The sequence below is a fragment of the Branchiostoma lanceolatum genome, chromosome 1 (genome assembly GCF_035083965.1).
Source record: "Branchiostoma lanceolatum isolate klBraLanc5 chromosome 1, klBraLanc5.hap2, whole genome shotgun sequence".
NCBI lineage: Eukaryota > Metazoa > Chordata > Leptocardii > Amphioxiformes > Branchiostomatidae > Branchiostoma > Branchiostoma lanceolatum.
Window position 1 is genome coordinate 2,038,184 of NC_089722.1, and position 26,105 is coordinate 2,064,288.

The 26,105-nt window shown below is 43.1% G+C and overlaps 5 protein-coding genes across 5 annotated transcripts; 1 reads left to right on the top strand and 4 right to left on the bottom strand.

Moving 5' to 3' along the window:
- The first annotated feature begins 862 nt into the window (after positions 1–862).
- On the top strand, positions 863–7,380 carry LOC136429255 (tetratricopeptide repeat protein 19, mitochondrial-like). The gene is made up of 6 exons (XM_066419120.1): positions 863–1,342; positions 1,911–2,065; positions 4,248–4,453; positions 5,657–5,834; positions 6,271–6,397; positions 6,872–7,380. The coding sequence occupies exons 1-6, from the start codon at positions 1,001–1,003 to the stop codon at positions 6,989–6,991; spliced, it is 1,128 nt and encodes a 375-aa protein (XP_066275217.1). The 5' UTR covers positions 863–1,000; the 3' UTR covers positions 6,992–7,380.
- Positions 7,381–7,635: 255 nt separating this feature from the next.
- On the bottom strand, positions 7,636–9,225 carry LOC136429266 (uncharacterized). Its single transcript, XM_066419131.1, has 2 exons — positions 8,858–9,225; positions 7,636–7,913 (listed from the first exon to the last, which is right to left on the bottom strand). Exons 1-2 carry the CDS (start codon positions 9,182–9,184, stop codon positions 7,656–7,658), a joined length of 585 nt encoding a protein of 194 aa, XP_066275228.1. The 5' UTR covers positions 9,185–9,225; the 3' UTR covers positions 7,636–7,655.
- A 1,966-nt stretch (positions 9,226–11,191) lies between these two features.
- On the bottom strand, positions 11,192–14,443 carry LOC136425197 (E3 ubiquitin-protein ligase TRIM32-like). The gene is made up of 2 exons (XM_066413996.1): positions 13,753–14,443; positions 11,192–12,060 (listed from the first exon to the last, which is right to left on the bottom strand). Exons 1-2 carry the CDS (start codon positions 14,441–14,443, stop codon positions 11,192–11,194), a joined length of 1,560 nt encoding a protein of 519 aa, XP_066270093.1.
- Positions 14,444–15,284: 841 nt separating this feature from the next.
- LOC136429278 (cytochrome P450 4F2-like) lies at positions 15,285–23,157 on the bottom strand. The gene is made up of 9 exons (XM_066419142.1): positions 23,032–23,157; positions 22,853–22,915; positions 22,244–22,367; positions 21,468–21,609; positions 19,487–19,616; positions 19,004–19,202; positions 18,207–18,289; positions 17,813–17,878; positions 15,285–16,273 (listed from the first exon to the last, which is right to left on the bottom strand). Exons 1-9 carry the CDS (start codon positions 23,148–23,150, stop codon positions 16,171–16,173), a joined length of 1,029 nt encoding a protein of 342 aa, XP_066275239.1. The 5' UTR covers positions 23,151–23,157; the 3' UTR covers positions 15,285–16,170.
- A 1,171-nt stretch (positions 23,158–24,328) lies between these two features.
- LOC136425208 (cytochrome P450 4A7-like) lies at positions 24,329–25,738 on the bottom strand. The gene is made up of 2 exons (XM_066414007.1): positions 25,532–25,738; positions 24,329–24,532 (listed from the first exon to the last, which is right to left on the bottom strand). The coding sequence occupies exons 1-2, from the start codon at positions 25,730–25,732 to the stop codon at positions 24,329–24,331; spliced, it is 405 nt and encodes a 134-aa protein (XP_066270104.1). The 5' UTR covers positions 25,733–25,738.
- Between the last annotated feature and the right edge of the window lie 367 nt (positions 25,739–26,105).

The window sequence follows — 26,105 nt, forward strand, 5'->3', positions numbered from 1 at the left end:
TGTGCTTCGAACTGACATTAAATATTATCATGGCTGAAAAGCGTATGAATTGGTGTGTTTTGGGTGGAAATTGCGTTTCGATCCGAGCCTTACTTCCAGATATCCATACGCGTTGAAGGTAAACTGCCCCTTTGACCCAGATTGACCTTTGTTGCGTTCTTTTGGCCGTGTTGCATTACCTCGCGCGTCGGGTTATTGTGAAAATCACAGTAGTGTGGACAGTGTAAGGCTTTGTAGTTGTGTACTACTGGGTGATGTTCCATGTGTTTGTCGAGTCTATTTTTGAAGGTGTTCATTGTCGGTGCGTTTACAACTTCTCCTGGCAACCCGTTCCACCAGATTGCCATCTTCACGTTAACATTTGTTTACCAAATATGTTGCCATTAATATTGCTTCATTACAGTGTAAGAAGAGATAATATACAATCGACTATCATAGTATTCCAGCAGTATGTCGTTGAATCTCCTAGTCTTCCAGACTTCAGGAGGCACTTCATGGAGGCCAGCTGCTTTTCTATTCTTAAGTGTCTTCAATACTACCTCCAACTCATCTTCACAGAATGGGCTTTTCCTGATAGGAATTCCAAGTTCATCCTCAATGATTTTCTGCACCGGAAGATCTTTGATGACAGGAGGTTTTCCCAGGAATTCTCGAAATGTGGCAAGCCGCCCGATATGATGATGATGATCATATATAATTCTAGTCCAACATATCTATTGCTGGTACTCAGCATTCAGTGACATTCAACGCATCACAAACACCATTGATTGATTTAATGACTGAGGCCGGCGGAAAACAGTTCGAATGTTTCAAGAATTTATCGTCTTTGTTACTAAGGCCAAGGCTCGTTTCTTACGTAATTCAACCAGCCGTAGACGTTCTATTATGACTATCCCTTCTATTTGTCCGTATGCCGTTCTAGAACATTCGAACACCTGTGGTGAATTTTAAAAGTGGACACACCTTGAACCTCAGTCGACGTTTTCCAGTAACGTTAGATATGACGACAACCATACCGGTGCGCTTTCTAACAGCACGGTGTCTCCATACCACTTCTACACTCAAGAAGTTCAACCCCACGAACTTACTTCTACGCATCTCATCATCGCTCAACGTTAGAAACGTTGCGAAGACCGTGGTTGAGTATTGCAGAAGAGTTGGGTGGCTCAGGATGTCCTTGTTGGTCGGGAGCACCTCCCTGATAGCGGCGGCCCCGACTCACGAATGGTGGCGAGTCGTGGGGAACGATGTGGACAGACTAATCGCGCGGGCCGAGCAGTCTTTCGGCGGGGAGATGTTAGGACGGGAATACCGGGACATGGCCCTGCGAAGGGCCGTACAGGTTTTTTTAATGTCTTATCTTTATCTTATCGAGCAAACATAAATAAACAAAAACAAACAAGATGGCACACAAGTAAGTTTAAAACAACTTATGTTAGCGCCGCCATCGGACAAGAAAAAAGTTAAACAACAGTATAACGACACATAAATAGACAGATAAATAAATGCAATCATACAATAGATGAATAAAAATACTCTTTTTACACCACCAAGAGACTTATTCCACCGACATTTCGGTGACCATCTGTCATCTTCTTTAAGGCAATTCTGACTGGTTCACATAGTAATGCAGCACAGGTGTTGCTACTTATACATAAGAACATGTTCATGCTGTCTGAACCAGTCAGAATTGCCTTGAAGAAGGTGACAGATGGTCACCGAAACGTCGGTGGAATAAATCTCTTGGTTGTGTAAAAAGAGTCTTTTTATTCAGTGACTTACCAACCTGATGAAACTATTCACGGATAGATTACGGTTCTTGATGTAACAGGTAGGGCATTTGAATTATGTGTTTTTTTCGAAGATGCAAAATACTCGGTCTGAATGATGAATTCGTGTGTTACATGCAGGTTGCGGAGCGCATGGAGGGGGAAGACAGGGTAGAAGCGCTGTCTAAGATTTTCACCAGGCTGGCCAACCTACAGGCGGACCTGTATGGAACGGAGAGGGCCTGTAGGGAGGGGGTACAGCTGATGCAAGAAGCTGGACCCACTACGAAGAACAGGTAGTTATGATACATTTTATGATACGCAATACCTGTGTGCATGTGTTAGTGTTTGTGTATGTATGTATTAGTCTAGGCGATTGGTGCAAAATATAGGTAGAATTGTTCAAATTGTGGTAAAAGCATGAAACTTGGTATGGTGAACCCTGAGTATGTACTTAATATTTTTAAGGGTGGAGCCCATTCGAAAAGAATGTTTCTTAGCAACGATTGTATATGTATGTATGTATGTATCTATGTGTATGTTGTGTATGTATGTCTGTGTATGTGTGTGTATGTGTGTATGTATGTGTGTATGCGTGCGTTTGTGTTTGTGTGTGTGTGAGTGTATGTATGTGTATGTTGTGTATGTAACAACGGCCGTACGTCAAACTTGCAGCGTGACTTAACGGACCTCGACAAATGGTCCCACGATCAGCAAATGGTCCTACATCCCGGTAAATGCAAGGTCATGCACATCCAGTTCAGCAAGGTCGCATCAATCCCTCCCCCCCTCTACCTTAACAACATCGAACTGAAACAGGTGCAGGTGATGAGAATTCTGGGGGTTCTCCTGCAGGCCGACCTGAAGTGGAATGCACATGTAGACCACATTTGTAACAGTGCCAGCCAGCGGCTGTACCTACTTCGGAGACTGAAATACTTTCATGTTCCCAAAGAGGACCTTGTCTCAGTGTATGTGTGTTATGTACGTCCCGTCACGGAATATGCCGCCCCAGTCTGGCACTCTGGCCTCACAAGTGCATTGAGTCAGAAGATTGAGAAAATTCAAAGAAGAGCCGTCAGGATAATCCTGGGGTCAGACTACTCCGGCTACACCGATGCCTGTACCATCCTGCACCTACCTACTCTCCAGGCGCGTCGTAGCAACCTGACTCTGAACTTTGCCACCTCTCTGCTATCATCTGAACTGTACCGCCACTTCCTGCCACCCGTAAGACAGTCAATCAGCAGCCGACGCACGCGTTCGTCGAACAAACTGCACCTTCAACGCTGTAGAACTGACCGTTATAGAAACAGCGCCATACCTCAGATGACCCGTCTGATGAACAATACTTGACTTTACCATCTGTTTACTAGTATATGGCTTTACTACATGTCATTCTGTCTCAAACGAAATAACGCTGATTCCCAGCCTTTAGCACTACGCCGCTCGTTTAACTTCCATTGTTTTTAATATGTATTTATCTTTTACGAATTAATGACTCGTACGTCTTGTAAAGTCAGACTGCAATTCAGTCTGTTGACTGTCACGGTCTGATTGTATTGTGTGTGCAATAAATAAACCATTCATCATGTATTAGTGTGTGTGTGTGAATAGCATAACTCGAGAAGTCGCGGATGGATACCTATGAAATTTGATCTGTTGGTACCATGTTAGGTGTCGGTAAGACGAAGAAATTATACGGTTATGGGCCCTCTGTCGGCTTTCCATAGTACTTCAGCAGAAATGCAGGTTTTGATACCTCGCGTTTTGGACATGCTGTGGTCGCAGATTTTGAGTGGTAGATAGCTATTGTTTGAATATCAATTCAGATACTCATTTACAAACAGGTTACACTTGTCTTCAGACACATTCTCAGTCAGTTATGATAGATATCGGATGCTATCTTAAACGTTGGACTCTTTTGAGAATTTTCAACTTGCTTGATGTATTTTGCTGTTTTGTTCAATGGACTTTATAATGCTGTTATAAGTACCTTTGGTGCAAGTAGAAATAAGGATCTGGAGGACGGGGGTTCGTATGAGGGGGTGAAGTCTGCCATCCCCGATTGCCTTATTGTTCCTGTACCAGATGCTATATGAAACGCTGGACGCGTTTGAGAATTTCCCAGTTGCTTGATCCATATTATGTACGCATACGATAGCCTCTACCAGGCCCCACGGATGGCTGGAAAAATTGTAGAAATTGGTCAAATAGTGTGAAAAGTATGATAAGGGAGTCGGCTACGGTGAGAGGGTCCAATATGCCATCCAAACTCTAACTTCTATATTTATAGCGGACTAACTTATCTGGCATGTTATCCGTCTATTTGGCCAATTTCTACGATTTTTCCAGCGACCTGTGGAGCCTGGTAGAGGCTACGTATACGATGGGCTCTATAACGCTATTTTAGTCCCAGTTGCAAGTATGAGGGGGTGAAGTCTGCCCTCCCCGATTGCCTTGTTGTTCCTGTACCAGGCACCTTGTGGAAGGGATGCGGACCCAGCTGGCGGTGACGTGGCTGAACCAGGACCGGGCCCGTGAGAGGAGGAACCTGTCCCCCGGAACTTCTCACACACACCAGGCGGTGAGACTGCTCAGGGACGTCGCCTGCGTTTTAGAGACGTCCGCTGAAGAGAACCTGAACAACGGCACACCGAGCAGGAAGCTGCTGCTTCAGTTAGGTGGGTTGTAATTACAATCAATGATGCATTTGGAAAATAATTTCATCAGGTTGGTAGAACATAGGATATTTGAAGTTTTCTTTTTACACAACCAGGTAATCTCACCTGCTGACGTTTCGGTGTCTGTCAGACACCTTCTTCTGACTGGAGTACTGCTGCTTCTCACCGCTATAAGTAGCCGATGTAGGCGGCGCTTTTGCGGCGAGAACGTAATCCCAAACGTAATCCCAGAAAAGACAGGCACAACAAGAAGAGAAGAAATCTGCAGTCGCGAACCATATTGCTAGGAACAACTGACTGGGAGGGGGCCAAAGTAATAGACAGAGAGGACAACAGACGCATCCGTTGGATTAAGGAGGCAGTATGGATCAGGAAGTCATCACCAGTGATGAACCGAGACGGGGCTAGGGGGATACAAGCTCAGCCATGTTTGGGATTGCGTTCTCGTCGCAAAAGCGCCACCTACATCGACTACTTATAGCGGTGAGAAGCAGTACTCCAGTCAGAAGCTCTGAAGAAGGTGTCTAACAGACACCGAAACGTCAGCAGGTGAGATTCCTGGTTGTGTAAAATGAAACTCCAAATATCCAATACATTTATTTTTCCTGGCGCTTACATTTTTCGTCCATTTGAAGATCAAAGGTGTGTATAGATCGCCTTGCAACTCTGCAGAGTGACATACTTGGCGAATATCGTACAAGTGCACGCAAAGCATATTGAAAATATTTCTGAGATATCTTTTTTTTCCCCGCTCTGAGTTTTTGCTACAGCCGTCATAGCATCTACTTTTTTTGGAATGGTGTAATACTAAATAGTTGTTCAGCTTACTTCATTTACAAGTTCTTCCTTTATTTACAACCACAGCTAACTTTTTCACGGACGAAAAACGTTTGTATCACACGGCTAAAGGTAGCTAACTTTTTCACGGACGAACGGACGAATCACACGGCTAAAGCTTTAAAGGCAGCTGGAACCTTCCAGCCAAAACGTCGGTGAGAAAAACGACTGTGGGTGACTTTAAAAGATTCAGCAGCCTGATGAAACGTAGCCTGGGTGCCATCCTATTTCTACCGGGGCTCCCACACTCGCTAGACGCTACCCTAAACATTTTTTATTTAGGGTAGCGAGTGTAGGAGCCCCGGTAGAAATAGGATGGCACCCAGGCTATATCTTAAATGTAATATTTTTTTCTCTCATCTCCAGCGAACACATTGCAAAGCTTAGGCCGTCAGTTCCAGTACGATGATGCCGAGCGGAGCCTACAGCGCGCCCTGCTGATATACCAGCATATCTACGGCCTCGCCCACCACACGACGATAAACGTGCTAGACGACCTGGGCTGTCTGTACAATCATCAGGGCGACTATGACAGGGCGATAAGGTATGCCTCTGGATCTACCTTAATGCATGCATAACATATTGTATCATAATGGTTACCTTCGGCAAGAACTTCAAGGTTATATTTTCGGTACCGTTTGTGTGTGTGTGTGTGTGTGTGTGTGTGTGTGTGTGTGTGTGTGTGTGTGTGTGTGTGTGTGTGTGTGTGTGTGTGTGTGTGTGTGTGTGTGTACTTGTGTATGTGTATGTGTGCGTATGTATCTGGTTGAGCAGCATAACTTAAGGAGTATATTGGGGCTATCTTTGTGTCTGTCCGTTTTTGCGTGTTTTGTACTGCAGCTTCTGCATGTCCCGCCAGAGGGCACTTAAGCTTGATGTCTGATTGCTTTTTCTGTTGGAGACAGCTACATGGTAACAAGGAGGTTACATGTATAACAACGGAAATGGTTAAACCACTTTTGACGTTACGTTAACTGTAGCTGCTACCGTCGGGCAGCTGAGCTGGGGGAGGCGCATGCGCCGTGGCTGGTGTCCGCCATACTGCGTAACCTTGGATCGACCTTGGTGGCCATGAACGACAAGAGTGGAGCCAGGGACACATTTCTGGTAATCTGCACTTTTTCTAATTCGCCATGAAAAGTACTAGTACTTCATGCAATGGCTTGCTTAGATGTTTTATTTGAATTTGTCACAGTGTGAAAGGGAGGGTAAAACAGGTGCATAAAAAGTTTAAATTTGGTGTCCCTGATGAGGACCACTTCAGCCTTGTAAAGTAGTGACGCAAAAGCTGTTGCTCAAGACATGAACAATATCACGGGATAGTGATAAAACCTCATGTTTGGTTACGAATTCGAAAGAAAAACACTAGAAATGTGTTACGTTTTGATCTGCGCTTCTTTCAACGATGAACGGTAAAAAAAAACTTACATTGTTTTGGATGTCAATCCCGTTTTTACATATTTATTATCGTACGCTTTACGTTAGTAGTACACATGTAGTACCTTCATGTAAAGTGCACTGAATTTTCAATGCATAGTGTGCTAGCTATAACATTTGTGCAATAACTTTCATATCCGACAGATGGCGCTGCATGCTGCACTACACTGGCAGAGACTGTTGGTGAGTGAAAACAACGATTTGGAACCAAACGCGACGGAGGAAAATTACTGCCGCAACCTCCTAGATTCGGTGAAGAAATGATGAAAAAAAATGTCCTAGTGTGAGAAGAGTGCAAAGTTTCTTTTTATTTGTGCACATACACTGTAGGTCCATTTCAGAGGATTAAATGATATTTCATTCCAAGCAACACAACCCGTCAATATCATTCATTTGACCTCTACATATTAATTCACAATAAATACTGAGCAACATCTCGGCTTTACTTCACAACTAGAGTAACAAAGTATAGTTAGGGTCCTACAACCATCCCTGACTGAGACGGAGGAAGCTACAGGCTACCTACCCGTAACACATTTGATCTGCTACTCACTGACTTGCGTCCTTAAAAAGTCTATAAAGTGACGTCATAAAAGCGGTGCATAGATTCACTCCTTCGCAATGACCGGTGCTGTAATCTCGACCAGTTTCACTCCTTTGTGTAGGAAATCACATATCAAAAATCCGTCTTCATAAATACGAGTAGGGTTTGAATTTGTAGATAGTAGTTGAAAATCATCTACACATCTAGAAACGTTATCTGACAAAGTCTATTCTGCAAGTCTGATACGCTTCGACCAGTTTCACTTCTTTGTGTACGAAATCACATATCAAAGATCCGTTTTCATAAATACGAGTAGGGTTTGAATTTGCAGATAGTATTTGAAAATCATCTACACAATCATTTAGAAACGTAATTTGACCAAGTCTATTTTTCCAGTCTGATACACTTTACGCAGAAGAAGTAGCCCAGCGAGTAGGAAATCACCAGGATAAGCAGCGGCCAGAAGAGCGCGTGGAAGACCAACCATTTGCTGGTATTTACAACTGTGCGGGAAACCTCCCTCTCGTTCCCGTCTTCATAGTAACATGGGTACGTCATTCCCTCTTGTCCCCAGGATCTTTTGTATGACGAGACAGACAGGCCGTTTACAATCTGCGAACTGCTGCACTCTCGGGTGGCACACTGGAAAAAAATTAATAAAAACATACCAAAAATACCTTTAAAGCAAAATGTTGCGTGTAGGAAGAAATAGATCAAATGAAAGTATTAGAGAATGGTTCGATCTTCTCTAACCGTTTGATTGAATAGACCAATCTTGACTGTCCATCACGATCAGAATTTCAACCAATGATAGCATGACAATTAGTGGTTCGACCAATGAGAGAGTGGCTGCATGTCGTATAATCTCTATTCTTAATCTTATGTTGTTATGACCCTGTTATTTTCCATCTCACCGTCTTGACGGAGGTGGGTGGGGCTATGTGATCGGTATATCCTGCATGCGGTATCAAGGTATATTTTCTGCTATTTCAGTATAGTAGTTTAAATCTCGTTGCAGTGCCAAAGGAAGCCACTAGGAAGCCCAGAATCGACCTTGACCTTTGTCATTCGAAAACCTCACCACAAACCAAATATCATCACAATCCATCGATACTGACACGCAAACACTAGAAATATTTTGAATGCCTGGATGCCAGACTGTCTCCAGAATCTACACAAACCCTTAGGCATCCAGGCTCTAAGCCTATGCGCCCATTTGCGGTTCCGACTACTACGCATGTGCAGTGTCAAAGGTAAAGGCCCCTGAGACGTAAACAAAAGCCGTCCGGGCGTTGTAATGCAAATCTAGACAATGTCGAGGTGAGAACTGTTTACAAGCCGGTGGCCTTCACCTTTGACACTGCACATGCGTAGTAGCAACCGTGAACTAGCTTATTTCTACAGCATCCCTAACCTGCAACGCACAACCCTCATTGACAATCTAAAAAGGGATGCTGAGCTCAGTGACATTTCAACAACAGAGCTGAGATCGCTAATGGAAGACCGGACTGAGTGGTGCAGAAGGACACATTGTCTCCCGAGATGACATCACAGATGTCCTCGTTCAAGGTTCAAGGTTCCCTTACCTGTCGAGCGTACCCCATGATGGCCTGTGTGTCCACCAGGAGACTGGTGAGATTCCCGCCGCTGCCCGTTAGATAAGTGACGTTGATCTGCAGACACGGGAACGCGGAGAAGCACGGGTTGGACTTGGTCCCCCCGCACCGACAGGTGACCTCCCCTCCGACTATTCCCGACGACACGACGGTACACTCCGTCGGCAACATTCGGAGGCCTTGTAGCGCCGGAGCGGCGACGAAAATTCCACACATCACTAGAGCTACGATTGTGCAAATCGGAATCAGCACCACGAAGAGGGCACACAGAACTACGTAACAGTTACGGCCTGCCATGTTTGTACAGAAGCCGCCGGTTCCTGGCGGATGCCCCTAGCCTTTGGCCGTTGGAAGAGGTTGTAAGAGATCTGGGCGAATTCCAGGGCACGGTTCACGTCAACTATAACAGTATACGTTCACACCACACCTTCAGAAAGTATGACTTGACAGAGTCTCCATAATGACAGAGAAAACCGGTATGGCAGCCCACAGTCCTTGGGCACCCAAGATGCGAATGGCATTTTTGGTTGATTGGGTCATAGTTCACGGTCTATTTTGGTTTTGCCTCCCTGGTTTTGCCTATGACCCTAAAGGTCAGTAGGTCAAATTCACTTGTGCCTGGTACTCTGTTTGGGTCACTACATAACAGCTTACAGTATAATGAAGAGGTGAACACGGTATTTATCTATTTATTGGTTTGGCTGACACACAGCCAGGGCTGCCCAACTAGCCCGAGGCTATTACAAAGGGCTAGCCCTGCTGACAAGGACAAGACATCACAATGGACAGCATAACGAGCTATAGCAATATTCGAAATACAGTGCATGTACTTTAATTGGGGGACTAAAATTTGCACGGAACCCTTTCATCAGTAATAGCCAATAATAATTAGAACACAATCACTAGGAAATACATTTGATTGAGATTTTTAAGTACAGATCAGGAAACAGAAAGCACTAACAATAGCTTCAAAGACAATATCAATGGCATACAACTCACAGTACATGATGATAACTTCTAGTTAAGAAAAAGCAAAGTTGAATAAATCTCTATTCCAAAAATAGTTACTCAGGCAATTGGATAAAATTATGAGAATTTTGAAATTTTATCCAGTTGCTTGAGTATTCTTGGCGTATCTTATTAGCTGGATGTCTAACCTTCATCAACGCAAATCTCCTATTCTTGTTGTGGTATTGCGACATGCTACTGTGGCTTGTTTTCTGGATAAAACACGTGACTAATCAAAATAGGCCAGCAGACAATATTCGCATGTCCGTATAAAGCGTAATAATCGAACCGAGTAGATCTTTATTAGTCTAGCCTAGAAGTGAAACCAATCATAGCAAAATCGATAAAAACTCTTTACGGACATAAATGCATTAAATCAGGAGGCTCTATGTATTCAATTCTTAAAAAAAGCTATATGGGGAATGCTTTGCTCTGCTTTGGTAGCGAATGATATTTTTGTATTGCTACTTTTTCTTAATGTCAAATTGACAGTGAATATTTGACTATACGACAAGTAATTTCTAAAATACAGCCTCCACAATTATGAACACAACCTTTCAGACCGTACATCTGTTTATGACAGCAAGGTAGTAATTATATTAATAAGAAAAGATTTTGTATGTTGCGGATCCTTCCGAAATATACGAGTCAGAGATAGAGCCCTTACAATTTCCAATCATTCTATCTTTACCTTTTATCTTTATCGAAATTGCAACACAGCAATACACAGGTCACCCAGCTGACAGTGTACTGATGTCGGGTGCCATCTAACATACAGTAGAACATTCACATATAGAATAACGCCATACATCAAACATTCATAATATGATAAGAAAAATAGATAAAACAATATCGAATTTTATGTGTAAGCCTGATCCTCACAATACCTAAACGTAGATAAAACCTTGTGGATGCCAGAGGGCCTAGCCCAGGACTTTATGTTACAGACATGTTCAGATTTGAAGTGGTTTGTGGAACATATGTTGAGACCTTGGGTATTTTTTGAATTTGCCTTTGAACAGGCAAAGACGACGCGGCACTGCACTATTTTTTTTTCATATCTTATTTCAACAGTGCCACGTACAGAGAACAATATACCCATTTCTACACCTGGGTGGAGTGAGGAAAGTCGTGTAAAGTGCCTTTCCCAAGGTGGCGGTGGCGTCAGGAGGATTTGAACCCCGGACCGCTGGGTTTGGGGCCGAAGACCCTGCCGTTACGCCACACGACCCGGCGACAAATACCTGGGGTATTTGCCAACCTGATGACATTACTCACGGATGTGGTGCTCCTGCATCATGGCGACCAAGCGCTAATCAGTGAAAAGATGTGGACAATATCTTCCCTTGGACCGGTCACTACAAGTTGCCCACATGGTCCAACCGCCACGTCGTCTGCACTGTTCAGACCGGACACGACTCGCCGGACGTACCGACCGTACTCACTGAACAGGTCCACTGTTCCTTCAAACAAATCAGCCACCAGAACATTTCCTCGACTGTCCGTACAGATTCCGGCGACCACTGCCAGTCGGCCCGCATTTCGGTCCGGTCCTACGACATCAAACAGATGATGTCCGGTCCTGTTATATGCAGACACACTAGTGTTAACGACGTCGGACACGAGGAAGGTTCCATCGACTCCTGCCGCTAGCCGCGCGGGCCACGCCTGCTTCCCAAACGTAAGAAGGACGCGTACACTGCCATTAAACAGCAGAACCTTTACTTCAGCGTGGTGTGCCCAGTTCTCCGTCACAATGACGCGTCGGTGACGCGCGTCCACGGCAATGTCCGTGAAGGTGTTGTTCGGTAAGGATGGGTAGAGCGTCGACAGGTGACGTCCCATTTTTGTATACCTAACGATATGCCCTGCCAAACGGTCCGCACCTTTAGCTTTCCCAACAACCCATAGGTGGCCGCTGTCGTCGATAGAGATGCCATTTGGTGCCATTGTCCCAGCTTCGGCTTCTTCCGAAATAACGGTCGGGAAATGGCGGAGGTAAACACCCTTCGTGCTGAATACTTGGACACGACGATTCAACATGTCGGCTACAAATATCTCGTTGCTAGGCGACACGACGACGCCACTCGGGTTGCGAAACTTGCCCACCTCAGAGCCACTTCCGCCAAATTCAATTTCAACTTCAACTTCATTGTTTTCTTCCCCTGTGAAATACAAAAACTTTAATTTTGGTCTGTGCTTGATTGAAGACTGCTGTTTGCTTCATATTCTTGACTCCCCGGCCTTTATACTATAATGTATTCAACCTGAAAAATGATGAATGTTTTCTTCTTTTACTTGCCAAAAAACGTTAAGAATTTTGAGCATTCACAAAGTATTACCTTCAATACTGGGTTTGGATGTCGTGCAGTCCACGTGTCGGATGCCGCTTGGATGGACGGGGACGTTCGTGATGTTAGTCTGGTGTCGCCAAGTCTATTTATGAGTTCAATTCAATGAAGAGAGGTTTGAAAGACTCCTAACAGGTAGCGCATTGTTGAACTGCCGCTAAGAAAGTGCCAAAGTATAAACAGAACTTATAATTAAGGGAGAAAGAGGGTGCTCTGTTCTGCACAAACAAAAGGTGTGGATATTTTCTAAAAAAAGAGGCAACTACAAAATAACAGTCGATAACAGTATATGGGTAACAATATAGTCATGTATGGGCAATTTGGTCTCGCTTTTAGGAGATGATCCGACGGCGAACTATCAACCGATGAAGCTATACATGAATATGAAATGTTGTGGCGTCGCAGTGGCGCAGTGATAGGTTGTATGGCCCCAGAACCCAGAAGTACCGGGTTCGAATCCGGGGTTCTCTGATCTGTCCCGTTGACGTTGTGCCCTTGGGAAAGGCACTTTACATGACTTTCCTCACTTCACTCAGGTGAAAATGAGTACCTAGCTTCGGTTAGGGACGTTAAATGGAGGTTCCGTGTTTGAGGAGATCCACAACTCAAGCACGTAAAAGAACCCATCGCACTTATCGAAAAGAGTAGGGGTCCTTCCCAGTGTGAATGGATCATATAAATCTGTCCGGGTATGCAGCTTGTACTCTTCAGTACAAACCTGGTGTGTTACGCCTTGAGGCGGTTTACCGGGTATGCAATACAAATAAACAAACAAATTAATGTAACGTTACCACTTGCCGTTTTGATGTAGCTGTGTTGCATCGCCGGTATGAATGTAGCCAGCATAGAAGCTGTTAGGACAAACATGGTTGTCACCACCGCAACACTCACACCGATGACGCATGCCTGACGACATCGAGGTAATGCATACATGTACATATTACCTGTAGCACGATGGAAGGGCATCAGAGAAAGTATTCTACATCCTTTGACAGAGAGTTCACATGGATTCTCCCAGGTAGCCTCGAAAATGAACTTCCTACTTACATGTTTTACCGACAATGATGTCTGTCCTGTAATAATTAATTAATAGTTTATTGCAAATTCATGCCCGTAGGCTAATTGCATGTTGACAACAATAATGGAAGCTGCAGCAGAAATACAAATGTAAGGTTAAACAAAAGGTATACATGAATACAAGATCATTCTATATTGCTATTCTACAGTAAGTTTCTATATTACGGTACTAATGCGGGGTCTGATTTCTTCTCTGAAAGCAGTGGAAAATAAAAAGTCCCACACTTTCAATGATGAGTGGGTTGGAAGATTATAAAAGGAATATGAGTTTCTGTGTATTTCTTGATTTAGAAAAGTTTTTGGAGATTTCGGATACTTTCGTTCCTTATTCTGTCATATGCCATTAAAAGCGTAAAACATGCATGCAACATACTGGCCAATCTGGGTCGGTCAGCTCATATGTCAGGTAGCTTTGTGGATGTATCTTACCGGCGTTTGGATACCTGTCATCTCGTTGATAAGCGACTGCATACGGGCGGATACTTTCATTGTACGGAAGTCTGGCGCTTGTCGGTTTGTTGGTGCCAGACATGTTCTCAGAAACGCCAGTTGGTGGTTGGTTTTCAAATCGTTCATTCTGTTCGTCATAAGCAACAGCGTAGGGCTGGATGTTGAAGACATCTCCGACGACATTCTCTGTTTGGCTGCGGCCATCTTGATGGTAACCGACAGCATATGGACGGATAAACTCGCTGTCAGGGAGGTGGGCGTCTCCGTGATCTGTTATTGTCTGGTCAGAGTTACCGACATCTTTCAGTCGTTTAATGGTAGTCTCCTGTCGAATATCATTTTGGACAATGTCCTCTGCTTCAGTGTCTGTACTGACGTCACTGATTTCGACATCTTCGTCATTTGTTATGGAATCATCGACATCTTGACCACGCTGGTAAATAATGACTGATGCTTCTCTGCGACAGATACTCTTTAGCTGGTATGTCACTGCATTCTCGTCTCTCTGTCTGTCAGTATTGTAGATGTCTTTTAACGGACGGTCTTCTGACTCTGTTGGAGGCTTCCCCACGTATGGCTGGTTCCCTTCAGCTATGTTAACGTCTGAATGACATGTACGAGTTGTCGGTAGCGCCGAACGTTCTCCGTCGTTTTTTGGGCTGCGACTCATTTTGGTCACTCCACGTATCCGATAGAAGAGTCACCAAGGAGGTCTTTCAAATGGTCTTTAACATTGGCGACTTTGACACTGAATCGCTCTAGAGTTTGTAGATTGGCCAGAATTCACCGATGTAGGATCAGAACACAATGGTCATCCTAGTTTATCGCGTTAAGTCACCAGAGGCGAAGATACGAGGCAAGTCTGCCTGTAAAGGATCCGATTGCTAGATGTACACAACCAGTGACGAAGTCTTTCATCATGTTGTTCACTGAATCCATCGCATGTTCTGTAAGCTTTATCTGTGGAAGAAGCTATTTCTAGGCGGGCAACACTGAGAAAGACTGTCTAAGTATTCTGTGGTTCTGAGTAATTAATAATGTGCTGCTTATTTGTACCCCCGTGAGTAGAACACGTAGTTGACGCGAATAGGCCAGAAGACAATCATCCCACCTAAATCAAATCTGTCGTGTTGTGTCCGCTAGATGCAGATTGGTCTGGCCTATATAAGAACTATTTACACCTCAAATTAATTGCATTACACACGAAAATTGCGAAATAGGCACGCGAATTTAATTTGTTTTGTTTTTTTAAGAAATTGCACTCCAGAAAATCTCCTATACTCTGGAAACATATTTTTCTAAAAGTGCCACAAAGAAAATGTAAAATAATATTTATCTATTATAAAGAAGTGGAGTTACAAACATTCAAACCTGTATCTGCATCCCTCTTACACCCTCTAGTACAATCATCCCACGTCAATCAAATCTGTCGTGTTGTGCCAGACAGATGCAGATTAGTCCGGCCTATATAAGAACCTTACACCTCAAATTAATTGCATTGCACACAAAACTGAGACATAGAAACGAATTTAATCTTATTTGAAAAATGATTGGACTCCAGCAAACCTTCAATATTCAATATTCTGGAAACATATTGTAATGATTGGAAATCAACTGTTAATTTCTCTAACAAGAGCTTCTATTTTTCTAAAATTGCCACAAGGAAGATGTAAAAAGAATATTTATCTATTGTAAAGAAGTGGAATTACCTATAGCTATCCCTGTATCCCTCTTACTTCCTTGAGTATGTTCAAAACAGATTAGTTTTAAAACTAAAGGTACGAGTAATTTTTATCATCTGAAACATTTCGATTAAGTTTAAAAACAACAAGTTTGTAATAGATTTGTAACGCCTATCCTTTTGTATGGATCTGATTTGAAATATTTTGACCATACCTAAAAAAATCTGAAACTTATCGAATACGAAAACGTCTCTGAATCTTCTCCTAAAATATTTCCTCTATATTAATTACGAAACTTTATATCGATGCAATTGATAGTGTTCCGGTAATAATTTGGTAAAAGTGATTGTTCTGGGCTAACTCGCATTTATGTTGTTAATTTTGAAAAATAAAAAGATTAGACAAAAATATGTTACGGGGATGTATCTAGAAAAGGATGGGTTTACAATCGATAACATGTGTCTTCCTTTACATGTACCAGCATGGATCTATGGCTGATCGTGGTCTAAACACAATGTGACCATAAAGTGTTTTTTTTATATAAAAATTTTGCAATATCTAAACAGCAACCCTATTCCCCTGATCGTACAGTAATAGACTAGATTGACACTGAGTGCATCTTCTTCATTCAACAATTTGTAAGGAGCAGGAAATACATTTGCTACATATGATTTGCATAAAGTTGGCCCTCTGATATAGTCCAACTGTGCGCACACTAGTCCCTCGGGATGAATTTGACCTTGATGCCGTTGACTGCCCTGGTCACGAGCTCTATTACTGGGGCCACGTGATGATCGGGAACGAGCTCGATCTTGAACCTGACAAAGTAGGAACATCAATAGAGTAAAAAAAAATGTTGTTTTTCAAGTCAAGTACAAAGAAAACATTGTAGTCTCTCAAAAATCTTCCCCAGTCAAAAACAGACGAGGTGCAGGGTATTGAAATAGTCATGTTTAGGACTTCATCCTTGCTGCAACGCCACCATGCGGCAAGACGTAGTAGAGCCATCCAGGCCATAAATAGGTTAGCTTAGTCAGGCACATTTCTGTTACATTTTGTTGTAATAACACATAATTTATGCAACATTTTCAGTGGTTAGTTCCAGTGATAACAACTCTGCAAAAGGTCTTAAAAGTAGTCATTTTGAACAAAAGAGTCAAACGTATTAATCCGTGAATAGTTTCATCAGGTTGGTAAGTCACTGAATAAAAATACTCTTTTTACACAACCAAGATATTTATTCCACCGAATTTTCGGTGACCATCTGTCACCTTCTTCAAGGCAATTCTGACACCTGTGCTGCATTGCTATGTGAACCAGTCAGAATTGCCTTGAAGAAGGTGGTCACCGAAACGTCGATGGAATAAATATCTTGGTTTTTTTTTTCTTTTTTTTTTTCAGAAAACAAGAAAACAGGATACACATGGACATGGACATAGTGGCGCTACACTCAAGTACATAGACTTATTTTACAGCGCCACAGAAAAACTAAATAAAAATTGACATAGACAATGACAAACTTAAGCCAGTTTCTGAACAAACGTAACAGAAATAAGATAAGATATGACTAAAGTAATGCGTATCAAATTAACGATAGTGAGTAACAACGTAACTGAATATTTAAATACACAAAGTGATTGAAATATGAAATACATAATACATACAACTGTACCGACCCTTGATTTTAAAAGGTAATATTCACAGATGATTCAAGGCGATTCCAAGTAGAAGTACTTAGAACCTCCCTGAATCATTTATAAAGTTTTGTGTCATCAGCATGATTTTGATATTGTAACTGGAGGGTATTGTAGGTGAGCCTTTTAAAAGAACCGCTAGTTTTGCTTTATCAGAGAGATTGTTGAGATCAATGAGATGGCCTATTTCCTGTGTAAAAGTATTGAAGAGTTTTGACCTTTGGTCAGTGTAAGAGGGACAATTCAACATATAATGCAGGACGGATTCACATGGGCATCCACAACTACAAGCAGAACTGGGGGCTAAGCTTCGCTTAAAAAGACTGTAATTTAAGTTGTACGTGCCGATGCGAAGTCGGGCGAGAAGGGCGCCGGAGTAGCGGGGACCACGGTTATAATGAGGAGATCGCAGGGGACGGACTAATTTAGTAAGATGGTTTCGAAACAGAGAGTATCTTAAAGAACGAACCTCAGAAGTAAGTTCATTCCAATGAGTTAAACAATAAGGGACGAAAGATTTACTAAATCTATTGGTGGTATGTCTGAAGAACAGGGTTGTGTAAAAAGAGTATTTTTATTCACAAACGTATTAATGTTAGTAAAAGCAAACTCTCCAATCAGAGGTTGGTAATGAAGATTGGAGAGTAGTAAATGCAAACGTACCTGTGCAGTATCCTGGCTATCACCACCTTCTCTTCGTTCAGTGCAAAGTTCTGCCCGATACAGTTCCTGTGAAAATACGCGTACCGTTGTGATGCCAATAGTTTCTGGACAGTAATCCTTGACTGTTTTGTGTCGGTAGTCTCTATATTCTGCTGTGCCTCTTTTTAGATAACAGAGCCTTGGGCCCTAAATGCCTACTTACCTTGTACACTGAATTTTTGTAATGTGTTGACGTCTTTTTTCACCGGCATTTATTCAAACAAGGCGTAAGACTCAATTCTGACAAATTATTTCTTGAAGGCATCAATAAAGTTCCTATTACACCAATGACACCAAAGCAAACGATAGACAGAAAGTCTTGTATTTTGGTGTAGTTAGCACTTTAAGGACTAACCTTGGTCCTGCTGAGAATGGAATGAAAGCGTAGGGATCCATCTTCTTCATGTTCTCGGATGAAAACCTATCCGGCCTGTAGTCCTGCAACAAACATGTACATGTAGCTGTGAATCTATCTTCCAGTACGAGTCAAAATGCACACAGCATTTTCAAGCATTATGAGATTGAATGATACCGTTAGATAGCTAATTTCTAATGCCTTACTCATATTTTCAAAGGGACCGTAGGAGGTGGGCCGATCCAAGCCCCGGCTAGCTGGGCCCTGCTCAAGTTGCTTCGCAAAAGTCAAATTTCCAATTAAACCGGTGTTTTTTTTTTATTGTGTTTGCACTATCGGATGGGACCCATGCAACTCCCAGTAGCTGCCAGGCTATTTTTTGGGGCACGCGTCCTTGATTGTTTTTTTATTGTTTATTGTTTAAAACTTAAATCAGACTGGGTCCTGTCAGTGAAAAAAAGGCCATAAACAATGATAAACTATCCGGCGAGGCACAGGTTTGGAAATGTGGAAAAGTCTTAGATATAATTTTCGTGGTCCACCGTCTTGTATAGTTTCAATAAATCAAATTGCTAAATCAAATATGCCAATACATTACTATGATAATTATCCCTTAGAAGACAAACCACCTGTATATCACCCTTTACCTCTCCTTAACATGTAATGCTGTATAAGAAAATGCTTTGTATGATTTATATGTATGTATTTTTGTATGTATTTATGTATTTACTGAATAATTTTTTTTTAAATTAAAAAAAAAGAAGTCTTGTATAGTTTCAATGACCGGCTGTTCTAACCATGAAGTCCTCGCCCCACACAGTTGGGTTGTGGTGAAGACACCACACATTCACATCAAGAGTTGCTCCCGCCGGCAGCCGGTGCCCCATGAGGACGAAATCTCGCGTGATCTTGCGAGACACGATAGGAACGGGAGGATACAATCGCATGGCCTCCTTGATGCACATCGCCAAGTACTTCAGTTTGGAGATGTCTTGCCTGTGGTTACAATGATAGTAAGAAATATGATATGCGATAGCTCATGTATGGTTATATAGATAATAATGATAATAATAATGGTTTATTGGTCAGAAATTACCCGTGCAATGGCAGCCTTTCTAGTGCTGAATTGGTGCAGGGTTTACAATCAGGGTTGCTCTTAATTATAGTTATGCTCTTATGCAAATTTTCAAACTACATTTTTTCTTTATAATGATAGATTCTTTTTCTAAAAATGTTCACAGCAAACAATGCACCACAGCATCTGTTATTCTATTGATTACCATGTCAGCTGTTTCTCGTCCTTTCCCGCCATAACCATGTCCACTTCTTCCCTCACCCGATCCTGATGTCCCGGATGTTTAGCCAGGCAGTACAGACTCCAGGAGATGCCACTGGCTGTGGTGTCGTGACCTTGAGCGACAGGGATGTTATAGATACGTTTATTGGTCAGACATTACCCGTGCAATGGCAGCCAGTGCTGAATTGCTGCAGGATTTACAATCACATAATACACAACAGATACATATTTGCTCCACACTTGCACTTTGTGGAACTGTCGCAAGGGTCTGGGCGGCTGCCATTCGACGCTAGCAGGTGACCTCGTTACGACCATAATACATGATGCAAGATACACCATGCATGCTGCCTTGTTACTAGGGGTGGGTACCGGTACCGTGTACCGGTACAAAACCGGTATTTTCTTATGGACCGGTCCAAAAAACTGGTCCAGAAAAAATCAGTGGACCGGCCTATGGACCGATTAGAAAATTCACAGTACCAGGCTACCAGCAGGCGGTCACACATAACCGGTCTAATACAAAATAAGCAGATTTAAAGAGTCGTGGTTTCCTTTTTCGAAGACGTTAGCTGTTAATCATATGAAGATGAGTCAACAGACGGCGAGTGCACATTAGTGTGCACCGAGAATAATCACATTATTCTGACATGCAATTTGAACATAATTTGTAGGACTCACAGAGACCTTTACTTGTGTCTCGCTCTCCAAAATATGATGTACTTCGACACTACTTTAATCAGGTACAGGTACAGGTCCGGACCTGGACCTGACCCTCTGGACCTGGACCTGGACCGGACCTGAATTTTCTGTACCGGTACCCACCCCTACTTGTTACACATTTCCGAAGGTTTGCGAAGGCATATAATATACACTCCACTTCTTTACGATTCCAAAATTTATCTATCAGTCAAAAACAATGACCATAGCATGTTCAGAACACGAGATAGCACAACCTGAAGTTCTAATGCTGTACTAAAGGAAGCTGCAAAGAGATCCAAAATGCTACCCTGTCACACATTTGAGAAAGTTTGCGAAGGTAATAATGAGAAAGGTTGCCAAACCTTTAAAACTTCTTTACGAGCCAAATATCTACTACCATTCAAATATAGAATGATTGGAAGATGAGATATGAAAACTCACCGCCCCGAGTTGTTTACGGATGTAACGCGTGATCAGTGAGCATTAGGGGTGGGTACCGGTACCGTGTACCGGTACAAAACCGGTATTTCTTAATGGACCGGTCCAAAAAAACCGGTCCGTAAAAAATCAGTGGACCGGCCTATGGACCGATTAGAAAATTCATAGTACCAGGCTACCAGCAGGCGGCCACATAACTGGTCTAAGAAAATACAAAACAGCAGATTTAACGAGTCGTTTTCGAAGACGTTAGCTGTGAATCATATCTAGAAACACTTAAAGGATGAGTAAACAGACGGCGAGAAGAGTATAGTTATAATTTTGAGACAAAGTGCAAATCTAAGAAATTATATCGTTCCAGACATGACGTTTGGAGACTTTTACGTGTGTCTCGCTCTCCAAAATATGATGTACTGCGACACTACCATAATCAGGTACAGGTACAGGTCCGGACCTGGACCTGACCCTCTGGACCTGGACCTGGACCTGGACCGGACCTGAATTTTATGTACCGGTACCCACCCCTAGTGAGCATTAACGATCCAATACACCACCAAGTGAGCGAGTAACCACCGTAAACATAATGCGGAAACCCGGCCATTAACGTTATCATTATGAAACCGACATTAATATTGTAAAAAAGTTGAAATCCCATAATTCCTACAAGTCGACATTGCTAGCCATACATTACCACATGCTTATGACGTTATGTCCGTGCAAGCGATAGGAATAGAGGCTTGTGATTGGTCCAAATAGCCTAGCTATTTGATAGTGAAAAACAATGTATGGCGAACAAATGTGTTTCAAAGTGCCACTTAAAGATTTACCTTCGAACAGGAACGTGTCCACCTCCGCCCTGATCTCCTCATCTGTCAGCCCCCCTCCATCCGGGTCCCGGGCAGTCAGCAGGATGTCCAAGAAGTCCAGATAGCGAGACCCCCGGCCCGCCTTCTCCCTGCCCTCTCTGTCCTGCGGTAACAATTGCAAGCGTTCTACATCTTTACTACTTTCCCCTGGGAAGTGAAGTATCGTTTTTAACGTATCTGGCTCTGTGCTCGTGCCTGATTTGTATCCCTGTCCGTTTCTATCTATATCTAACCCCGGCCCATCTTTCCCCTGCCCTCTCTATCCTGCGTAAACAAAAGTTTGACATCTTTAGTTATCACTTTACCGCCACGAGAGTCTCGCTCTCTGTTTCTCTGTCTCCCTAACTTCAACCCCATGGCCCAAGGGAGTAAAGTATTGACTTTAATGTGTCTTCATCTACCTGTCTCTACCTAATTCTGTATCTCTGTCTCTTTGTCTTTGTAACTCTTTGTTCCTCTGTGTGTGTCTGTCTCTCTCTCTCTCTGTCTGTCTCTGCCTGCCTCTCTCTTTTTGTCTGTTTCTCTGTGAATCTATCTAACTGTATTTCAGCAAAACCAAAAATGTCAGGCGTATTTCATCAATCTCTAATCAGATGGAAAGGTCGGGGTCATTTTGTAGACGGTTGTTCTAGTTCGCCTCCTTCTCCATCGTGGTTGAAATAACACCCACTGCTTCATCTTGGAGATAAGTGCTCCCTACCTGTGCACCCCCCCCCCCCAAACACAAACTAACTTACCAGAACCTCTCTTCTAGCTTTGATGATGTCATCAGCCTGTTGGTGGACAAGGTTGAACAATTTCACGAACTTCCGGCCCTCAGGAGTTAGTCGGTACATCGGCCACAGGTGCATCCAAGGGTTTCTATGACGGCAAAACAAAGAAAGTTGGAAACATAGGAAACTATTATTGTTTATTGTTTATTGTTAAAACGACATCCATTAGTGAATTACACATGTGCACTTCACTACTCTTCCTGGAGTCATATACATGATAACATGTACATTACATTGGTACACATACACATAACATTACATTTACATCCATTTCAATTTTCTACCAGTTCAGAATGTTTGAGTCGGTTTTTAGTCTGTCTTTGATGAGTAGTTTGAAGGAGGATGGAACAGATGATCTGATGTGATGCGGAAGAGTGAGAATAGTCTGAATGGCGTAGAATCCCGCTGTATAATGTCCTGCGCAGGGGATGATCGGTTATTACGGCGGCGCGTGATTCAATCAGGCTAGAAGAATTCATACCACCGTGAAATATCTAGTTTTTGTTTGGTTTGGTAAAATTGACTCTCAATTAGTTACCGACTTGACTAAAACATGTACGTGATTAATCGTACCTTGCACGTAGCATGACAAGTTGTGACATGGCGTACACAGCCGCGACGTACGGATGCTTGTCCCTGCAACGGAAGAACAAGTTACCACTTAGACAGAGACCGCAGTGGACACGTGCGCGCACGCACGCCCACATAAACACGGACACACAATAACAAATATGAACGTATTGCTTGTGTACCCGACACGCTGACAGTCGATGTTGTGGGAGAATGCACACTGCAGAATGATGTCCAACGTCAGCAAACTCAGGTGTTTGGTGATTTCCACAGCTTCATCTTTTATGGCGAAACTTGACATCTTTTCCTGGAAGGGGGAAAGTCAATAATTCGAATCACCTGGAGTAAATGTTGGAGCTAGTAAGACTGTATGTGGGGGTTAGTTAGTGTGAAAAGTACATGCTATTTGCGTTAAAATGAAATATATCATTGTGGTGTTTGCAAAGGGAATGAGCCATACAAGGTAGAAAGTACGGCAGCTTTTAGTAACAAGTATTTTTATAATTCTACGAAACCAGCCTTTATCTTAATCGTGGCAAAAATATATATCGCAACAGTTTAAAATGATTTGAATACTCTACTTATTATTGATGATCGTAAGTCACCATAAAGACATCCGTTGCTTGGTTGTAAATTGTGACGTAGGGACGCAGGATCTCAAAGTGGAATGCTGGAGTCAGGAGTCTTCGGTTTCGCCTCCATTTTTCATCTTTACTGAGAAGAAGACCGTCACCTGTTATGGAAGGGGGGCAGAAGTAAAAATCTATGTTCCATTTCCAGACACATACTAGCGTTGAAGACACGCTTTGCAGCGATAACAGGTTCAACATTGCTCGTTACATAAATGTGTTCCTAGTAGCCTGACTAAATCGCGCCCCTAGCGGCCGGCCCGGGAATGGGGTCATTAACCCCAGCCAGCGACAGATTGTGTTAACACAGGGTACGTCTTTACAACATTTAGAATATTTCTTATCTTTCCGCTTGTTTTCAAATATATTGTCGTGAATCATATGGACCAGTCAACAATTATGTCTGTTACCCAGATTTACCTGTTACACTCTTTGTCATATTTATTGAAGTATCATTCAAATTTCAATGTACGTGTATCAATTGTCAATTGTTCCTTTCACCGTCCAAAATATAGAAGGATCTAACTTGATCCCACTTAATTGATTTAATATAAGACGGAAGACTCAGTCCAATCGTTTTCTTCAGAATAACGGCAATCTTCGGGAGTGTAACGTGCACCGGGTCAAAGGTGACTGGAAGTCGGTACCGACCCCCCGTCATACCAAGTTACATACTTCTTACAATACTAACATACATTTCAAACTCTACTACTGGATAGATAACGGATATTATTTCCGGACGTTTCGAGTGACATCCAGCACTCTTCATCAGCGTCACCAAAATGAACTTCTTACAATGTTAAATATCAACACTGGCAACACAGATTAACGTCTAAGCTTAAATAGAGGCTTAGTTCTGCTCACCTAGCCATGGCCGAAGATACTCGTAGACCCGCGCTTTCGGCTCGATTGTCTTCAGAACATCTTTGACCAGTTCCGGATGGGCTACGATCAGGACCCCGCGGAACGGCCCGATCCACTGTTGGAAACATCGCGGAAAGCGTTGGACCTGTTCAGTCATGAAGTCCAGGACGTACTCTGGATGTGCCATGATCTGGGGGGAGGGGGGAGGTTGGATGTAATGTCAGAGCAAGGTAACTTGTCAACAAGACACAAGCAACTTGTGAAGTAGTCTTTCTGTTATGTTAGCTAGTCCATATGGCTGTCAGTGTTTTTGTGTGTCCGTGTCTCTCTCTGTGTGTGTGCGCGCGTGTGTATGAATGTACGTGTCTATGTGATTGTATGTGTCTGTGTGTGGTGCGTTAATGTGTGTAAACAATATGGGTGTGTTTGTGTGTCAGTCTCTGTTGGAATCGACTCTCGGAGTCGACTTGGAGCCACTGAGTCGATGCTGAAGGTTCCGGATCACTCACAGTGTTTTACGCTTGTTTCTGCAGCATTCAATGCGCCTCTACATTATTGCACTACCGCCAGTTGGAGGAGGCGTATCTCTAAAAAGTCTAAAAAGGTGCGATTCAATAAAAGAGTACTAAATGTTGCAGAAGCAGGCGTGAAACACTGACGGTGAGCCGGAATCTTACATCATACGGGTTGGAGGTTAAGTAACCCTACTGTAAATGCAGAAATGTTCGCGGTGGTTTTATGTTTGCGGTTTTCGCGGTAAGCTCTTCGCCGCGAACTTAAAGCCGCCACGAAATTTATCGGCCTACCCCCTTGTCTAGTATTGTCTCAAACGTGACTTAAACACACCGCAAACACTCCATTTTCTCCCTAGCGCGAAATTAAAACCACGTGAACTTAAATGCATTTACAGGTCTTACAGTACTGCGGGCGGTAACTGTGTAAAGAAAAGTAGTAGAAACTATTTTTTTTCTAAACGTTAAATCGCGGGTGCGTTCAATCACTTCCAAAGTGCCAAAATTGTCAATCTGCAAACATCATTTGAAAGCTGACACCTTCCAGCATCTCACTGGCGAGTTTAGTTTGTCAGATTTAGTCGTTAACGCAACTTAGAAAGCGATTTGTCGGGTTATGACTGACTCGAATCTGAGTTTCAATGCGATCGATTGGTCGGGGTGCAGTGTACACTTACCCTCTTTAAGTCCATAGTCCCCTGGAGCCAATGCCTCTCCGGACACGGAAAGGGGGCCAAAGCTTTCTCCTGGAAGCGAGTCTCCTTCCAGAGATAAACCGCTGCTACGACTAAGGTACCCAAAAGGAGGACGGACACGAGAGGCAGCACATTCTGTAGGGTAAAACCCAGAACCCTTTCAAACATGCTTAGCGCCGCCATGTTTGTTAGGCAGTCTTCTTTGTGCAACGTTACGCAAAGGCCCAGGGTCAGTCTTGGCGGTTTGCTCAGCAGGTGAACTTTAGCCGGCAATGTTTGTTTTACGTGGCTGAAATGAGCGCGTGGGTCGCGTGACGTAACGGCAGGGTGTTCGGCCAAGAACCAAGCGGTCTTTGGATCGAATCACCTAATGCCATCGATGTTATGCCCTTGAGAAAGGAACTTAACACGACTTTCCTCACTCCACCCAGGTTTGAAAATGGGTTTATCGTTCTCTGTATGTGGCAAGTTGAAATAAGTTGAGTGCAGTATAATCCAAGCAGAGGTTTTGGTCGGGGGGTCTCTCTCTCCGGGTACTACCCCCCGACCAAAACCT

Coding starts and splice junctions, on each gene's coding strand:
- LOC136429278 (XM_066419142.1), bottom strand. CDS start 23,150: ATGTCAAGTTTCGCCATAAAAGATGAAGCTGTGGAAATCACCAAACAC. Junction 19,617..21,467: donor GGACACGTTCCTGTTCGAAG/GTAAATCTTTAA, acceptor CTGTCGCTCAAG/GTCACGACACCACAGCCAGT. Junction 16,274..17,812: donor ATAGCCAGGATACTGCACAG/GTACGTTTGCAT, acceptor CTACTTTGTCAG/GTTCAAGATCGAGCTCGTTC.
- LOC136429266 (XM_066419131.1), bottom strand. CDS start 9,184: ATGGCAGGCCGTAACTGTTACGTAGTTCTGTGTGCCCTCTTCGTGGTG. Junction 7,914..8,857: donor TCATGGGGTACGCTCGACAG/GTAAGGGAACCT, acceptor ATTTTTTTCCAG/TGTGCCACCCGAGAGTGCAG.
- LOC136425208 (XM_066414007.1), bottom strand. CDS start 25,732: ATGGCGGCGCTAAGCATGTTTGAAAGGGTTCTGGGTTTTACCCTACAG. Junction 24,533..25,531: donor GGACTATGGACTTAAAGAGG/GTAAGTGTACAC, acceptor CCCTCCCCCCAG/ATCATGGCACATCCAGAGTA.
- LOC136425197 (XM_066413996.1), bottom strand. CDS start 14,443: ATGAGTCGCAGCCCAAAAAACGACGGAGAACGTTCGGCGCTACCGACA. Junction 12,061..13,752: donor TGACAGGTATCCAAACGCCG/GTAAGATACATC, acceptor TGTATTTCACAG/GGGAAGAAAACAATGAAGTT.
- LOC136429255 (XM_066419120.1), top strand. CDS start 1,001: ATGACGACAACCATACCGGTGCGCTTTCTAACAGCACGGTGTCTCCAT. Junction 1,343..1,910: donor CCCTGCGAAGGGCCGTACAG/GTTTTTTTAATG, acceptor TGTTACATGCAG/GTTGCGGAGCGCATGGAGGG. Junction 2,066..4,247: donor GGACCCACTACGAAGAACAG/GTAGTTATGATA, acceptor TTCCTGTACCAG/GCACCTTGTGGAAGGGATGC.